The sequence below is a fragment of the Garra rufa genome, chromosome 1 (assembly GCF_049309525.1).
Source record: "Garra rufa chromosome 1, GarRuf1.0, whole genome shotgun sequence".
NCBI classification, from domain to species: domain Eukaryota; kingdom Metazoa; phylum Chordata; class Actinopteri; order Cypriniformes; family Cyprinidae; genus Garra; species Garra rufa.
Window position 1 is genome coordinate 19,235,456 of NC_133361.1, and position 18,803 is coordinate 19,254,258.

The 18,803-nt window shown below is 34.3% G+C and overlaps 1 protein-coding gene across 1 annotated transcript in view; it reads right to left on the reverse strand.

The window, feature by feature from the left end:
• Positions 1-18,803, reverse strand: part of foxk2b (forkhead box K2b) — a 53,241-nt gene that overhangs the window by 19,544 nt on the left and 14,894 nt on the right. Inside the window, exon 2 of the mRNA XM_073848234.1 lies at positions 4,456-4,647. Coding sequence (XP_073704335.1) covers positions 4,456-4,647 — 192 coding nt within the window. The remainder of the gene's footprint in view (positions 1-4,455; positions 4,648-18,803) is intronic.

An 18,803-nucleotide genomic window follows, 5' to 3' on the forward strand; every position in this document is an offset into this window, starting at 1 on the left:
GTGTGTGTTGGTTATGAAGTGTTTGTTCCTGATGGTGTGTATCAGTAATGGTGTGTTTGTATTTGATGGTGTGTGTTGGTTATTAAGTGTTTGTTCCTGATGGTGTGTATCAGTAATGGTGTGTTTGTATTTGATGGTGTGTGTTGGTTATGAAGTGTTTGTTCCTGATGGTGTGTATCAGTAATGGTGTGTTTGTATTTGATGGTGTGTGTTGGTTATTAAGTGTTTGTTCCTGATGGTGTGTATCAGTAATGGTGTTTGTATTTGATGGTGTGTATCAGTAATGGTGTTTGTATTTGATGGTGTGTTTTGGTTATGATGTGTTTGTATTTGATGGTGTGTGTCAGTAATGGTGTTCGTACGTGGTGTGTATCAGTAATGGTGTGTTTGTATTTGATGGTGTGTGTTGGTTATGGTGTTCGTACGTGGTGTGTGTCAGTAATGGTGTGTTTGTATTTGATGGTGTGTGTTGGTTATTAAGTGTTTGTTCCTGATGGTGTGTATCAGTAATGGTGTTTGTATTTGATGGTGTGTGTTGGTTATTAAGTGTTTGTTCCTGATGGTGTGTATCAGTAATGGTGTTTGTATTTGATGGTGTGTGTTGGTTATGGTGTTCGTACGTGGTGTGTGTCAGTAATGGTGTGTTTGTATTTGATGGTGTGTTTTGGTTATGATGTGTTTGCATTTGATGGTGTGTGTCAGTAATGGTGTGTCTGTATTTGATGGTGTGTGTCAGTAATGGTGTTCGTACGTGGTGTGTGTCAGTAATGGTGTGTTTGTATTTGATGGTGTGTGTCAGTAATGGTGTTCGTACGTGGTGTGTGTCAGTAATGGTGTGTTTGTATTTGATGGTGTGTGTCAGTAATGGTGTTCGTACGTGGTGTGTGTCAGTAATGGTGTGTTTGTATTTGATGGTGTGTGTTGGTTATGAAGTGTTTGTATCTGATGGTGTGTATCAGTAATGGTGTTTGTATTTGATGGTGTGTTTTGGTTATGATGTGTTTGCATTTGATGGTGTGTGTCAGTAATGGTGTGTTTGTATTTGATGGTGTGTGTCAGTAATGGTGTGTTTGTATTTGATGGTGTGTGTCAGTAATGGTGTGTTTGTATATGATGGTGTGTGTTTTGGTTATGAAGTGTCTGTATTTGATGGTGTGTGTCAGTAATGGTGTTTGTATTTGATGGTGTGTTTTGGTTATGATGTGTTTGCATTTGATGGTGTGTGTCAGTAATGGTGTTCGTATGTGGTGTGTGTCAGTAATGGTGTGTTTGTATTTGATGGTGTGTGTTGGTTATTAAGTGTTTGTTCCTGATGGTGTGTATCAGTAATGGTGTTTGTATTTGATGGTGTGTATCAGTAATGGTGTTTGTATTTGATGGTGTGTTTTGGTTATGAAGTGTCTGTATTTGATGGTGTGTGTCAGTAATGGTGTGTTTGTATTTGATGGTGTGTGTGTGTCAGTAATGGTGTTCGTACGTGGTGTGTGTCAGTAATGGTGTGTTTGTATTTGATGGTGTGTGTCAGTAATGGTGTTCGTACGTGGTGTGTGTCAGTAATGGTGTCTGTATTTGATGGTGTGTATCAGTAATGGTGTTTGTATTTGATGGTGTGTTTTGGTTATGAAGTGTCTGTATTTGATGGTGTGTGTCAGTAATGGTGTGTTTGTATATGATGGTGTGTGTTTTGGTTATGAAGTGTCTGTATTTGATGGTGTGTATCAGTAATGGTGTTCGTACGTGGTGTGTGTCAGTAATGGTGTGTTTGTATTTGATGGTGTGTGTTGGTTATTAAGTGTTTGTTCCTGATGGTGTGTATCAGTAATGGTGTTTGTATTTGATGGTGTGTTTTGGTTATGAAGTGTCTGTATTTGATGGTGTGTGTCAGTAATGGTGTTCGTACGTGGTGTGTGTCAGTAATGGTGTGTTTGTATTTGATGGTGTGTGTTGGTTATTAAGTGTTTGTTCCTGATGGTGTGTATCAGTAATGGTGTTTGTATTTGATGGTGTGTTTTGGTTATGAAGTGTCTGTATTTGATGGTGTGTGTCAGTAATGGTGTTCGTACGTGGTGTGTGTCAGTAATGGTGTGTTTGTATTTGATGGTGTGTGTTGGTTATGAAGTGTCTGTATTTGATGGTGTGTGTCAGTAATGGTGTGTTTGTATATGATGGTGTGTGTTTTGGTTATGAAGTGTCTGTATTTGATGGTGTGTGTCAGTAATGGTGTTCGTACGTGGTGTGTGTCAGTAATGGTGTGTTTGTATTTGATGGTGTGTGTTGGTTATGAAGTGTCTGTATTTGATGGTGTGTGTCAGTAATGGTGTGTTTGTATATGATGGTGTGTGTTTTGGTTATGAAGTGTCTGTATTTGATGGTGTGTATCAGTAATGGTGTGTTTGTATTTGATGGTGTGTGTTGGTTATTAAGTGTTTGTTCCTGATGGTGTGTATCAGTAATGGTGTTTGTATTTGATGGTGTGTATCAGTAATGGTGTTTGTATTTGATGGTGTGTTTTGGTTATGAAGTGTCTGTATTTGATGGTGTGTGTCAGTAATGGTGTGTTTGTATATGATGGTGTGTGTTGGTTATGAAGTGTCTGTATTTGATGGTGTGTGTCAGTAATGGTGTGTTTGTATATGATGGTGTGTGTTGGTTATGAAGTGTCTGTATTTGATGGTGTGTGTCAGTAATGGTGTGTTTGTATATGATGGTGTGTGTTGGTTATGAAGTGTCTGTATTTGATGGTGTGTGTCAGTAATGGTGTGTTTGTATATGATGGTGTGTGTTGGTTATGAAGTGTCTGTATTTGATGGTGTGTGTTTTGGTTATGAAGTGTCTGTATTTGATGGTGTGTGTCAGTAATGGTGTGTTTGTATATGATGGTGTGTGTTGGTTATGAAGTGTCTGTATTTGATGGTGTGTGTCAGTAATGGTGTGTTTGTATATGATGGTGTGTGTTGGTTATGAAGTGTCTGTATTTGATGGTGTGTGTGTCAGTAATGGTGTTCGTACGTGGTGTGTGTCAGTAATGGTGTGTTTTGTATATGATGGTGTGTGTTGGTTATTAAGTGTTTGTTCCTGATGGTGTGTATCAGTAATGGTGTTTGTATTTGATGGTGTGTGTTGGTTATTAAGTGTTTGTTTCTGATGGTGTGTATCAGTAATGGTGTTTGTATTTGATGGTGTGTTTTGGTTATTAAGTGTTTGTACATGATGGTGTGTATCAGTAATGGTGTTTGTATTTGATGGTGTGTGTTGGTTATTAAGTGTTTGTACATGATGGTGTGTTGGTTAGGATGTGTTTGTATCTGACGGTGTGTGTTGGTAATGCTGTGTTTGTACATGATGGTGTGTCGGTTAGGATGTGTTTGTATCTGACGGTGTGTGTTGGTAATGCTGTGTTTGTACATGATGGTGTGTCGGTTAGGATGTGTTTGTATCTGACGGTGTGTGTTGGTAATGCTGTGTTTGTACATGATGGTGTGTCGGTTAGGATGTGTTTGTATCTGACGGTGTGTGTTGGTAATGCTGTGTTTGTACATGATGGTGTGTCGGTTAGGATGTGTTTGTATCTGACGGTGTGTGTTGGTAATGCTGTGTTTGTACATGATGGTGTGTATCAGTAATGGTGTTTGTATTTGATGGTGTGTGTTGGTTATTAAGTGTTTGTACATGATGGTGTGTCGGTTAGGATGTGTTTGTATCTGACGGTGTGTGTTGGTAATGCTGTGTTTGTACATGATGGTGTGTCGGTTAGGATGTGTTTGTATCTGACGGTGTGTGTTGGTAATGCTGTGTTTGTACATGATGGTGTGTCGGTTAGGATGTGTTTGTATCTGACGGTGTGTGTTGGTAATGCTGTGTTTGTACCTGACGGTGTGTCGGTTAGGATGTGTTTGTATCTGACGGTGTGTCGGTTAGGATGTGTTTGTATCTGACGGTGTGTCGGTTAGGATGTGTTTGTATCTGACGGTGTGTGTTGGTAATGCTGTGTTTGTACATGATGGTGTGTCGGTTAGGATGTGTTTGTATCTGACGGTGTGTCGGTTAGGATGTGTTTGTATCTGACGGTGTGTGTTGGTAATGCTGTGTTTGTACATGATGGTGTGTCGGTTAGGATGTGTTTGTATCTGACGGTGTGTCGGTTAGGATGTGTTTGTATCTGACGGTGTGTCGGTTAGGATGTGTTTGTATCTGACGGTGTGTCGGTTAGGATGTGTTTGTATCTGACGGTGTGTGTTGGTAATGCTGTGTTTGTACATGATGGTGTGTCGGTTAGGATGTGTTTGTATCTGACGGTGTGTCGGTTAGGATGTGTTTGTTCCTGATGGTGTGTGTCAGTAATGCTGTGTTTGTATTTGATGGTGTGTTTTGGTTATGAAGTGTTTGTATCTGATGGTGTGTCGGTTAGGATGTGTTTGTATCTTATGGTGTGTGTTGGTAATGCTGTGTTTGTACCTGATGGTGCCGGTGGGCGAGGGCAGGGGGCTCATGAGGTGAGCAATGTTATCGGGGATGTTGATGGTTAAAGGGGAGATCTGTGGCTGAACCGCTTTCACCGGAGACTCCGGTTCCTGCTTCTCACGCTTGATGCTCGCCAGGGCAGTGAACGTGATCTTGATGTTCGTACTGGGGAACCGAAACGTACACCTGAAAAAGAGAGAGAAAGTGATTATGCAACTTAAGAGACATACTTGTTATGGATCGAACAAGAATCAACACGAACCAAAGAAAACAAAGCTTCACACTTCTAAAACACATGGGTGGAGCGTTTAAGGCGGAGAAGAGAGCGTTTAGCATTCAAAGAGGGGTCTGAAGTGACAATATTATTTCCCATGGAAATGTTTTTACAAGCAATTAACAGAAATATGTTCTGCTCATGTTTCATAAATGAGGCCTTGTGAATAAGCAACTTAAAGGTGTTTACATGCGAAACAAATTTACAGGAGCAAGCAGAGAAACAGAAACTCACAGTTCAAGATGTTTATATGTGCAGTTTAATAAGTGTAATCGGTTTATTAAATGCGTGTAAACACTCTCACTGTGCTTCAAACTGAAGTTTTCTTTGACTGAGACGACTGTGGTAATAAAGCTCAGGAGTATAAGTAGATCTCTAAGCGATGCTAAAATTAACCGCCCCTTGACAAACTAATATTCAGTGTTAACACTAACAGCCCCAGGAGTAAACAAGTCACTTCACCCACCAAAACATGACCAAACACGGCTCAAGCAGAAACCAGTTATTTTAGCACTGCTAATGACATACAGCATTACAATAAAACACCATGTTCAATAAATAATAATGAAATATATTAATAAATCACAATACTTCCAAAATGAATGCCTTTAAAAAAAGCTTATAATTTAAAATAAATATATTAGACAAATATATAAGTATATTAGGTAATACTAACATATATAAATAAAATATTATCATAAATTATATGCAACAATTCAGCAATAAACAGGAATGTTTACGTACATTATTATTACAAATAAATACATTTAAGAAACATGCATTTACATAAGCAGTTTTGAAACAAATTAACTGCAATAAATTTTAAAACAGTTAACTGAAGTTATATCAGGTTATTAAAACATTTCTTATAGCATTAATAGTCTGATCTGATGCTTTTGATTTTATCTTCATTTTAATTTCATGCATTTTAATTTCCAATTTCAGTTTAGTTTTATTTTTTATTAAGTTATCTTTGGACAATTGCTATTTTAGTTCAGTTTTTATGTATTAATTTTTTTCTTCGTACAGCTAACAAACACTAACAAATACTTACATTCTGACAATGATGACAAAACATTTAATTGGGAAAAGCAACAAAACAACCAACAAACAGTTTGCATGTCAATTAAACTGATGCTTCTTGTCTAATTAGGCATTTTTTATTATGTAATTATTTTTCATTCCATTATATAACTAAATAATAAATAAATGCATATAATCACAAAATTTTCTTTCAAAATGATTCTATAAATATTAATAAGAATTTAAAAGTGCATGTACTCTTCTAGTCTTCCTTATGTAAACACTGCTTCAAGTTTTACCAACTTATGAATTATTGACACTGCCGTAAAAACACTTACAGCATGGATTTTAATGCCAGTTTCATTTATAAACAGCTACTTGTTAACCCGAGAGGACAAAAGAGAAAGAAAACACATCAAAACTGTTACATTTCATAAAGTGCACAAGCATCCCCTTGAAGGAGTTGAGAAGCTGTGAAGAGATTTTCCTCTGCGGTGGACGAGGGCCAGTCTCTCTGCTTCAGCGTCACGGTCCATATGGTTGGCACAGGACGAGGAGTTTTAGTGCCAAACCTTGTACTAAACTTTGCGCCAGCCCCTGCAGACCTGGCACACAGGCCGGCACACATGCACACCAATCACACCCAGCGTCTTCAATTATCCCGAATCCTGCTTATTCACTCACAAATAAAAGAAGGATTTCATTCTGCATTCTGCGTTCGGGAACATAGACGGCATTCGTACGTGTCTGGAATAAACACCGTCCTGAGTCAAGTTACGGACAACAACCGGACTCAACTTTAAGAAACTGAAGCCGTGAGAAGAAACTGTGCTGCATTCAAATCAGCTTCAGCTTTTAGCATACAGACAAATTCTGCAAAAAGTGATCTGATGCTTGTGCGATCTGATACTTCATTTCATTTTGATTGTCTATTATGGTTTAGTTCATGTTAACTGTTCAAAAAGTTGTTCATTTGGACAATTACTAATTTTCTTTAGTTTTTGTGCATTATTTTAATTTTCGTTCCTCAAAACACACTAACAGTATTTCCATCAAACCAGTGACAATTTTAGCAAAAAACAACCAAACATTTTGCGTGTCAATTAAGTTGATGCTTCTTGTCTAAATGGGTGGTAGCTTTTTTGTTTGCTTGATTTAGTTTTATTTTTTGTTCTTTTGCAAACTCTCATTTTTACTTGTGTTTGAAACCTCAATGGCGCGGCTCCAGCACGGATTCCGGAGCAGTTCGCGGACTCTTTAGTTAAAGCTGAGATGACCTGCGGCTCGCTGAAGCATCCCAGAAGCGGCTGTCCATAATACATGCTAAAGTTAGGCGAATCCCCAACCCGCTAACGAATTGAATTTCAGTATGCGGGATACCGCGTTGTGACATCATTGCATGCGGAAAACAAATGCTGTAGTCCAAATGAGCCGTTCGTTGTAGTTCTTGAAAAGGGACTTTTTAAAAACTAAATATCTCCCTTTGGAGTGGACTTTGAGATTTGTAACTTTGTAGATGTTTTTTATGCCCAAACGTACACACTACACACTGGCTAAAGTTCAAAAACTGAAAAAACATAATAGCACCCCTTTAAAAATTTGTATTTAGGTGTTTTACACTTCCAAATAAAATGTTGTCTACAGCCGTGGTCAAAAGTTTTGAGAATTACATAAATTTTGGAAATTTGAAAAGTTGCTCCTGAAGTTTTTATAATAGCAATTTGCATATACTCCAGAATGTTATGAAGAGTGATCAGATGAATTGCATAGTCCTTCTTTGCCATGAAAATTAACTTAATCCCGAAAAAAACTTTCCACTGCATTGTTAAGAAGGCTTTTTAAATGAATGTTTATTGAAAGCGTTTCAATATTTTAGATGAAAGTGAACGTTGTTTTCTTCTCTGAAATGCATTTGTTAACTAGTACTAGTTAACAACTAGTACATATGTGACCCTGGACCACAAAACCAGTCTTAAGTCGCTGGGGTTTATTTGTAGCAATAGCCAAAAATACATTGCATGGGTCAAAATTTTTGATTTTTCTTTTATGCCAAAAATCATTAGGAAATTAAGTAAAGATCATGTTACATGATGATTCTTTGTAAAATTCCTACTGTAAATATATCAAAATGTAATTTTTGATTAGTAACATGCATTGTTAAGAACCTAATTTGGACAACTTTAAAGGTGATTTTCTCAGTATTTTGATTTTTTTGCACCCTTAGATTCCAGATTTTCAAATAGATGTATCTCGGCCAAATATTGTCCTATCCTAACAAACCATACATCAATAGTAAGCTTATTTATTGAGTATTCATATGATGTATACGTCTCAATTTTGTAAAATTTAACCTTATGACTGGTTTTGTGGTCCAGGGTCACATATTTTAAATAATATTAACAAAGATTAATAAAGTGTAATGCATTGTTAATTTTTCGTTCATGTGAGTTAGTACATTAACTAATGTTAAAGGAACCGTATGTAGGATTGTGGCCAAAACTGGTACTGCAATCACATTCAAAATACTGTAGAATGGTGTTTCCCCTCCCGCTCCCCCCTGACTCGAGGTTGCCAGCTAAGCTGCAGGAGTAGGCTGCAATAAGGAGCTTCCAACAGCAAGTGACACACAGTAATTTGTTTTTCTTCTGTTAATTATGTTTATGCTTCACAAGAGATGTTTTGCGAAGTAATTATGTATCGCAAAAATTTACAGATGGCGATTAGCCAAATATTTCGCAAAGATGTACTGTAATACCACATTTCAGTCGGAACATAGGTTGTTTTCATACCCTGCTAGTGGTGCGATATAAAGCTTTTTATGAACGCATTTAGCTCGGCCGACCGCGGAAAATCCACTGAGTACTGAAGCAAAGTTAGCCAAACATAGATCAATCTTACCTGTTCAGGAAAAAATTACCAACGAAAGCATCTGTCTTCAAATTCTTCTCCGTTTTCAGCCGTCTCCATCTTTCAAAGGCATATCCTATACCAATCCTTGTTTTATTTCGGACTTTGTCACGACGTATTTCGGTTTCAAAACGAGGTCTTTTTCGTTTCGTAACGTTATACATGTTTAATCCGACACGTTAGTATAGCCGCAGCTGTAACAGAGCTGGCAACCCGTCTCACGAAACTCTACTGATTTCGTGATTGGTAGATAGCTGGAGGGTGGAGCCTCAGACCAAAACACAAAACGACAACAATAACATCAGTTGTGGGCTGCAACTCTCACTTTTAAATGACAATATCCTGGCCAGACCACTGTTGTCAGTGATATAAGTATTTGAAATGAACATGATTTCTTAATGTCTAGTGACATTTCAGGGCCATTTTATGATTAACTGACATAAATTTCTTACATATGGTTCCTTTAACAAATGAAATCTTTATTATAAAGTGTTACCCATACTTCTTTTATTAAACAGTTAAAGTGACTTTTTGACCCTTTTGAAGTGTTACTTAGTGTTAGGACTTTTTTTCCCAACTGCAAATTCACGTCACTAGGGCTGGGCGATGCAGCTAAAAATATCTATTTTTTAGCTGTCTCACGATGTTTTATTACACATTTGTGTGTTGTGAAGGGTGTGTACTTCTAATACTTCTAAGTTCTGCGGAAGTATTGTTTATTGTTAGCTGATGTTAACTAAAGTTAACAATTGAACCTGTATTGTAAACTGCAATCTCTCTAGTGGGCAAATCTGCTCTTGATTAGAGCCTGAACTAAAACACAATAAACAACAGGCTTATAAACAAATAAAGCAACATTTTCCACATTCAAGAAGACGGTTGATAAGAACACCACATGATCTGGCTCTTATGAGTAAAACATCTGCTCATTGGCTGCGTGACGACAGAACTGTAGCTCCATTCAGATTCACAGCAGTCATGAATGAGCAGCGGGCCGAGACGCTTTATCAACAACATCTGCTGGACTTTTCTGGAGTGACGACTTCATTCCTTGAGGTCATGTTGCGGAAAACAGAATTCTTCTCTTGTCAGACAAGAGTTTGATGTTCTACATGACACAGAAATTCAGTTCCTCTCCAGTCCAAACACCATGTTTTTCCAAACTAGGGCTGCTCGATTATGGAAAAAATCATAATCACAATTATTTTGGTCAATATTGTAATCGCGATTATTTAACACGATTATGACTCGGTCCAAAACTTTATATTAGTGATTAATTTAAAGATAGCAATACAACAGAAAAAAGACACAAACGAGGGGAAAAAAATACTGAATACTTTTATGAAAGTCTAAAGTAGTCTAACAGCCTACAGAAATTGAATGGAATTATTTGAATGTAAAATAAAACCGCGTCTTCACGGTAAGAATTAAACATGCTTTGTTTCTTATTAAAACTAAAAAAGTCATTCGAGAGCAGTGAGTGATTTTTCTCTTTGTATTTTTAGGTTTTATTAATACTAAGCACTAGGGATGTGCGGTATACTGGTACTGTGAAAATACTGGTATTTTATTTTTTTTAAACGGTACAATATCAAAAGTTTGCTCAGTTCGGTATTTCATCCGCTGTTCCGATTTTCACCACTATGCGGCAGTGTCCCGCAAACTGGCGTAAAACCGGCAAGCGTGATAACAGACAAATGGCAATGGATCACACAGATGAAACGCGCTCTGCAGCGGTCAAAGGAGCAAGCAAAAAAATAAAGACTGAAAAGATATGTATATGTGAACCCATTTTATTCAGTCCCAAAATCACAATCCAACCTGTATCCTCTACTCTGTTGGGTTTTTTGTTGTTGTTGTTGTTGTTGCATTCTGGTTGCATTCACATTTTCTTTGTGATAAAGACTGAAAATATGTGACCCTGGACCACAAAACCAGTCATAAGCTTGCATTTTACAAAACTGAGGTGTATACATCACATGAAAGCTGAATAAATAAGCTTTCTATTGATGTATGGTTTGTTAGGATAGGACAATATTTGGCCGAGATACAACTATTTGAAAATCTGGAATCTAAGGGTGCAAAAAAATTCTAAATACTGAGAAAATCACCTTTAAAGTTGTTCAAATTAAGTTCTTAACAATGCATATTACTAATAAAAAATATATATACATTTTGATATATTTATAGTAGGAATTTTACAAAAAATCTTCATGGAACATGATCTTTACTTAATTTCCTAACAATTTTTGGCATAAAAAAAATCAATAATTTTGACCCATTCAATGTATTTTTGGCTATTGCTACAAATATACCCCAGCGACTTAAGACTGGTTTTGTGGTCCAGGGTCACATATATTAAGAGATTACTTTATTTTAATTAGATCTCTTCAGTTTTGTTTCTTCTAAAATCAAAATTGTAGTTATTATTTTTTTTGTAACAATTTCTTTGCACAGTTGTTCATAGAGTTTTCAATTCACCTATATTTGCCTGTTTTTTGTTTTTTTTTGTTTTTTTTACCTATGGTATCGATACCAAGGTATTAGATCCTAGTATCGTACCGAAGTCAAAATTGTGGTATCGAGCCATCCCTACTAAGCACAGAGACGGCAGAAGGAATATTATTTGTTGCCGCTTTAAGAGCCACACGGATCCAGTATACTGTTACACACGTATTTTCATTCTTAACTGTTTTTGATCATTTAAGACATAACTGACAAGGGTTTGCATGAATAATCTCCAAGCGCCTCGTTTTGAAATTCTTTTGTGTGTATTTGACCGTTTAGGCGCGCACCTTGAGCTTAGAGATAACTTTAAATATCCGTCTCCGAGTGCATACACAGAGCAGCGCAAGTTTTCTTTTGCACTTTTAAAAACCTCAATATCAAAGAAACATTAATAAAACAACCATGTTCCGTTTTATGAAAGGCACGTTACATGATTTTGCTGATTTGCATGTGAAATTAGGCTTTTATGGAGGAGCGAAGGCGTACCACTAGAAAGGGGGTGGAATGGGGCGCAATAACCGTTTCATCTCGATTACTGTATTTTCATTATCTTTTGAAGCCAAAATCAAAATTGAAACTGAATTTCGATTAATTGCACAGCTCTATTCTAAACTAGTATAAATTCCTTTCTTCTGTTAAGCACAAAAGAGGATGTTTCTAAGATTTTTTGTACACTCTTAAAAATAAAGGTGCTTTAAAAGGTTCTTCACAGCGATGCCATAGAAGAACCATTTTTGGTTCCACAAAGAAGCATTCGGTCAAAGGTTCTTTAAAAGAACCATCTTGCCTTTTTATAATCTGAAGATCCTTCTTTCACCACAAAGAACCTTTTGTAAAACAGAAAGGTTCTTCAGATGTTAAAGGTTCTTTATGGAACCATTTAAACAAAAAAAAAGGTGGTTCTATGGCATCGTGACACAACTTTAATTTTAAGAATGCAGCCATTGACTTCCATAGTATTTGTTTCTCCATTCTATGCAAGCCAATGGCTACCATCAGTGGCTACTGCCAACTGTTTGGTTACTAGGGTCCTATGATTTTGCAGAAAACAAGGACAGAATTGCAGAATCCAGTCATAAAAATGGAATTTACTACATAACTACATATACGGACATAACAGACTTTGAGATGAATAAATCAAAAGCAGGTTGGTTAAAGTTAAATCAGCACGCAACATGGACTAGTGTCTATGAACATTATGCAGAAGAAATACTGTTATATGATATCCTGAAATATGAATCCCGCATGTTCTGCGTGTCTCTGTGTGAATGAATTCCGCAGACAGACAGTTTTGTTTACTACACACATAATGAATCATCTATCTCTAGAATTGCACTTCATGAGCATCATACCAAAAAAACTATCATCTTATCATCTATAAACAGAATCTTCAAGGTCTTCACAGCAATTCATCAAAATAAAAGTTTAGTTTAACTTGAAATTGTTAAAGAAATATATTACTTAATGTAATGATAATACTACTAATAACATTACTATTAGGAATGTTTACCAGAATTTGTTTACTTGTTTAAAAATTGAATATACAACACATTTCTGCAACCATTAAAATGCAATCTAGAAAATGAATGGAATCATAGAATTAGGCAAAAAATAAAACTGAATTTGAGAGAGAGAGAGAAAAAAAAAAAGTTTCATAGGGCCTCAATTTTTTTTGTCAAACTTTGAATAAATTGCTGTTAAACTGTGTACGTTTCATGATTTCAGTTAATTAGACATTCTTTTTGATTAATATTTTTTAATTTAACCATTCAAACGGAATCCAGAAATAAATTAAATGGAAAAAAATTAATTTGGAAAAGACCAAGAGTCTTCAAAATATATCCTTTTGTGCTCAACAGAAGAAAGAAACTCATCCAGGTTTGGAACGACTTGAAGGTGAGTAAATGACAGAATTTTCATTTTTTGCAAAGTATGTTAAATGCATAATTGATCCAAAAAGCATTCGAGTTTCTGTATTTACCAAATGTGACATGCCTTGTGTCTGTGTGTCAATCATTGTTTAGTTGTAAATAAAAGCTTAAATTAAATCTGTTCACTATATAAAGCAATTGTATGGAAATAACTTGTGCTATCTGTGCTTTCTGATCTCACTGCAAAAAGTGAAGGATTTTCATCGTTATTTCTGTTCTGAGTTCCAGTGTTTTCTGAGAAACTGATCAAAATTAAGATCATTTATGATCAAAACCAAACATATCTGCCAGTGGGTTTGTAAAAATCAATTTAATACTTCATGCAAAAAGTTCAGACCTCACTGAAATTTTTGTTTTAGTTAATTTTGTTCAGTTTCCTACAAAACAGTTTTAAACAGTACAATTTTTAAAAAGTCTCTTCTGCTCACCTAGCCTGCATTTATTTGATCCAAAGTACAGTAATTACAGTAACATTCTGAAATATTTTTGCTATTTAAAATAACAGTTTTCTATTTGAAGATATGTTAAAATGTAATTTATTCCTGTGATTTCAAAGCTGAATTTTTAGCATTATTACTCCAGTCACATGATACTTCAGAAATCATTCTAATATTCTGATTTGCTGTGCAAAAAAAAACTTTATTATTATGTTGAAAACAGCTGAGTAGAATTTTTTCAGGTTTCTTTGACGAATAGAAAGTTAAGAAGAACAACATTTATCTGAAATAGAAATCTTTTGTAACATTACAAATGACTTTATCAGAAAATGCATGTTTACCCCAAAAAATAATAATCTTGTTGGATCATTTAATTAAATTAAATTTAAATTTAAAGCAGCTTTGCAGAAAATGCACTTTTACTCCAAAAACAATAGACTTACTTGATCATTTAAGTCAATTTGTTTTAAAGCGGTTTTACAGAAAATGCATGTTTAGAAAATAAATAAATAGATAAATAAAAATTAAAAAAAATTTAATAATTTATATATTTTTTAAACAACTTTTTCAAACTTTTTCAAAAATGCATGTTAACCCAAAAAATGAAAATGCATGTTTAACCCCCAAATTTTTTATATTTATTTTTTTCTTCAGAACTACTTTACAGAAAATGCATGTTTACCCAAAAAATAATAATCTTGTTGGATCATTTAATTAAAGGAACCGTATGTAGGATTGTGGCCAAAACTGGTACTGCAATCACATTCAAAATACTGTAGAATGGTGTTTCCCCTCCCGCTCCCCCCTGACTCGAGGTTGCCAGCTAAGCTGCAGGAGTAGGCTGCAATAAGGAGCTTCCAACGGCAAGTGACACACAGTAATTTGTTTTTCTTCTGTTAATTATGTTTATGCTTCACAAGAGATGTTTTGCGAAGTAATTATGTATCGCAAAAATTTACAGATGGCGATTAGCCAAATATTTCGCAAAGATGTACTGTAATACCACATTTCAGTCGGAACATAGATTGTTTTCATACCCTGCTAGTGGTGCGATATAAAGCTTTTTATGAACGCATTTAGCTCGGCCGACCGCGGAAAATCCACTGAGTACTGAAGCAAAGTTAGCCAAACATAGATCAATCTTACCTGTTCAGGAAAAAATTACCAACGAAAGCATCTGTCTTCAAATTCTTCTCCGTTTTCAGCCGTCTCCATCTTTCAAAGGCATATCCTATACCAATCCTTGTTTTATTTCGGACTTTGTCACAACGTATTTCGGTTTCAAAACGAGGTCTTTTTCGTTTCGTAACGTTATACATGTTTAATCCGACACGTTAGTATAGCCGCAGCTGTAACAGAGCTGGCAACCCGTCTCACGAAACTCTACTGACTTCGTGATTGGTAGATAGCTGGAGGGTGGAGCCTCAGACCAAAACACAAAACGACAACAATAACATCAGTTGTGGGCTGCAACTCTCACTTTTAAATGACAATATCCTGGCCAGACCACTGTTGTCAGTGATATAAGTATTTGAAATGAACATGATTTCTTAATGTCTAGTGACATTTCAGGGCCATTTTATGATTAACTGACATAAATTTCTTACATATGGTTCCTTTAAATTAAATTTAAATTTAAAGCAGCTTTGCAGAAAATGCACTTTTACTCCAAAAACAATAAACTTACTTGATCATTTTCAAGTCAATTTGTTTTAAAGCAGTTTTACAGAAAATGCATGTTTAGAAAATAAATAAATAAAATAATTTAAAAAATTGGATAATTTATATATTTTTTTAAACAACTTCTTCAAACTTTTTCAAAAATGCATGTTAACCCAAAAAATGAAAATGCATGTTTAACCCCCAAATTTTTTATATTTATTTTTTTCTTCAGAACTACTTTACAGAAAATGCATGTTTACCCAAAAAATAATAATCTTGTTGGATCATTTAATTAAATTAAATTAAATTTAAATTTAAAGCAGCTTTGCAGAAAATGCACTTTTACTCCAAAAACAATAGACTTACTTGATCATTTAATTCAATTTGTTTTAAAGCGGTTTTACAGAAAATGCATGTTTAGAAAATAAATAAATAGATAAATAAAAATTAAAAAAATTTAATAATTTATATATTTTTTAAACAACTTTTTCAAACTTTTTCAAAAATGCATGTTAACCCAAAAAATGAAAATGCATGTTTAACCCCCAAATTTTTTATATTTATTTTTTTCTTCAGAACTACTTTACAGAAAATGCATGTTTACCCAAAAAAATAATAATCTTGTTGGATCATTTAATTAAATTGCATTTAAATTTAAAGCAGCTTTGCAGAAAATGCACTTTTACAAAAAAAAAAAAAAAAAATAATAATAATAAATAAAAATACTGTAACTTGTAACATTATAAATGACTTTATCATCACTTTGGATCAATTTAAAGCATCCCTGCTAAAAAAAGTATTTCTATACATTCTTGTTTTTGCTGTACTTCGGATCAAATAAATGCAGGCTTGGTGTGCAGAAAAAACTTCTTTAAAGAATAAATACATTAAAAAAAAAAAAAAAAAAAAATTGACTTGTAGCGTTTTAATTTTTCTTTTTTGCAGTGCATGCAACATGTAATGCATGACTCTATGAACTTAAGACTTTCTGCTTAGGAGGACCTTTTTAGACTTCTACGTTTTGGTAACCTGAACTTTAAATACTGACAAAAAAAGTGACAAAGGTTTAATCAAAAATATATTACTGTGTGTTTCACAGATTTGTAATTTTTGACCATCAACACTTAAACACTCAGTTTTCAGCACTGATACTTAGAAGCTAGTTAATTATAACAGAACTCCTTTACAAACTTAGAGGTACAACAGAAAAACAAAAATGTTAATGAAAAACTAAAAAAAATAATAATAATAATACTAGTTTAACAAATGCATTTCAGAGAAGAAAACTACATTCACTTTCATCTAAAATATTGAAACGCTTTCAATAAACATTCATTAAACTTCGCCAGCTGTCTCCGTCAGATATCCAACAATCGTTCTGTTCATGCAAATTGTAATTAGATTATTCAGGATTGAATGTTAAATGTGTTCCTGCTCCAGGCAGCCATTCCGAGCACAATCCCGTCATGGCAACTACGAGGTGCTCTTTAAAACAGGAATGCTGGGATCTCAAGCCCTCACATTCCTCCCTGTGGGTGGTGTGTGTGTGTGAATGAGATCCGAACAGACTTGTTCCTGCATATCTCTATGCATCTTTCCCACAAAACACCAGAACACAGTTGAGTTTGAACAGAAATACTCTACAGATCTCACACAGGAAGCGTGGTTTACCCAAACTACCAAAACTGTGCTTTGTTTTTCTTGCTAACGTGCCAAAAATGGCTGAAAAGTAAAAGTGAAAAGATTACATTTTAGCACCAAAGTGGTTGAGTGAAGCATTATAGCTTTTACCGTGGTAAAAGCTGTGAAAGTGTTGGCATTAGCTAATGAGACTGAAGGTATTTGACTATTGAGGGAGTATTCAGACTCTCATCAGTCTGCACAGCTCTATACTTAAAGCCAGGGAATCGTGCCAAGCTTTACACTCTTTACAAACTGAGTTTAGCAACAATAAGACACTGTTAACACAACGTGTTGAGAATTTAGACGGAATTAAGTTCTTTAGATGTAGCAAAAGAAACTTAATCTATCCTGCCTGCCTATTTGCATTTTTAAATAAATTCACATTTTTCAAAACAACTTTACGGAAAATGCACGTTTACCCCAAAAATTATCATCTTGTTGGATCATTTAATTGAATTAAATTTGCTTTAAAGCAGCTGTGCAGAAAATGCACTTATACTCCAAAAACAATAAAATTACTGGATCATTTTCAATTAACTTTGTTTTAAAGCAGTTTTACAGAAAATGCATGTTTACAAAATAAAAAAAATAAAAAAAAATATTGGATCTTTATATTCTTTTAACGTTTTCAAAAATGCATGTTAACCCAAAAAATGTAAATGCATGTTTACCCCCCCCCCCGCCCCCATTATTTTTTTGTTATTTTTTTTTCAAAACAGCTTTAAAAGAAAATGCATGTTTACCCCAAAAATAATAATCCTGTTTGATCATTTAATTGAATTAAATTTGCTTTAAAGCAGCTGTGCAGAAAATGCACTTTTACTCCAAAAACAATAAACTTACTTGATCATTTTCAATTCAATTTGTTTTAAAGCGGTTTTACAGAAAATGCATGTTTACCAAATAAAAAAATAAAAAAAATATTGGATAATTTTTCATATTCTTTTTTTAAAGAACTTAAAGAAAAATGCATGTTAACCCAAAAAATGAAAATGCATTTTTACCCCACAATTTTTATTTTATTTTTTCAAAACAACTTTACAGAAAATGCATGTTTAACCCCAAAATAATAATCTTGTTGGATCATTTAATTTAATTTGCTTTAAAATTAGAATATTAAAAAATATCCATTTATTTATTTATTTTGTAAACATGCATTTTCTGTAAAACCGCTTTGAAACTATTTGAATTGAAAATGATCAAGTAATTTTACTGTTTTTGGAGTAAAAGTGCATTTTCTGCACAGCTGCTTTAAACAACTTTCAACCTTTTCAAAAATGCATGTTAACCCAAAAAATTAAAATGCATGTATACCCCCCAATTTTTTTATATGTGGGTTAGGGTTAGCTTTACAGAAAATGCATGTTTACCCCCAAAAATGAAATTATTGGATCATTTAATTAATTCAATTCAATTTGCTTTAAAGCGGTTTTTACATTAGATGAATGTTTACCCAAAAATAATAAACTTACTGGACCATTTTCAATGTAACTTGTTTCAAGCTGTTTTACAGACAATGCATGTTCATAAAAACAAATTAATAAATAAATTACCAGATAATTTCTTAATGAATTATTTTTTTTACAACTTTACAGAATATGCATGTTAACTGAAAAATGTAACATTTTACTGGATCATTTTTAATTCAATTCAATTTGTTTCAAAGTGGTTTTACATAAAATCCAGGTTTACCCCCAATTTTTCAATATTAAATTTTTTCAAAACAACTTTGTAGAAAATGCACATTTACCCCAAAAATAATAAACTTATTGGATCATTTTCAATCAATATTTTTTCAAAGCTGTTTTACAAAAAGAATGCATGTTTACCAAAATAAATAAATTAATATTTACAAATAAAAAAAATGACGGATCATGTTTAAATTAGTGGTGGGCATAGACAGTGGTGGGCTGCTCT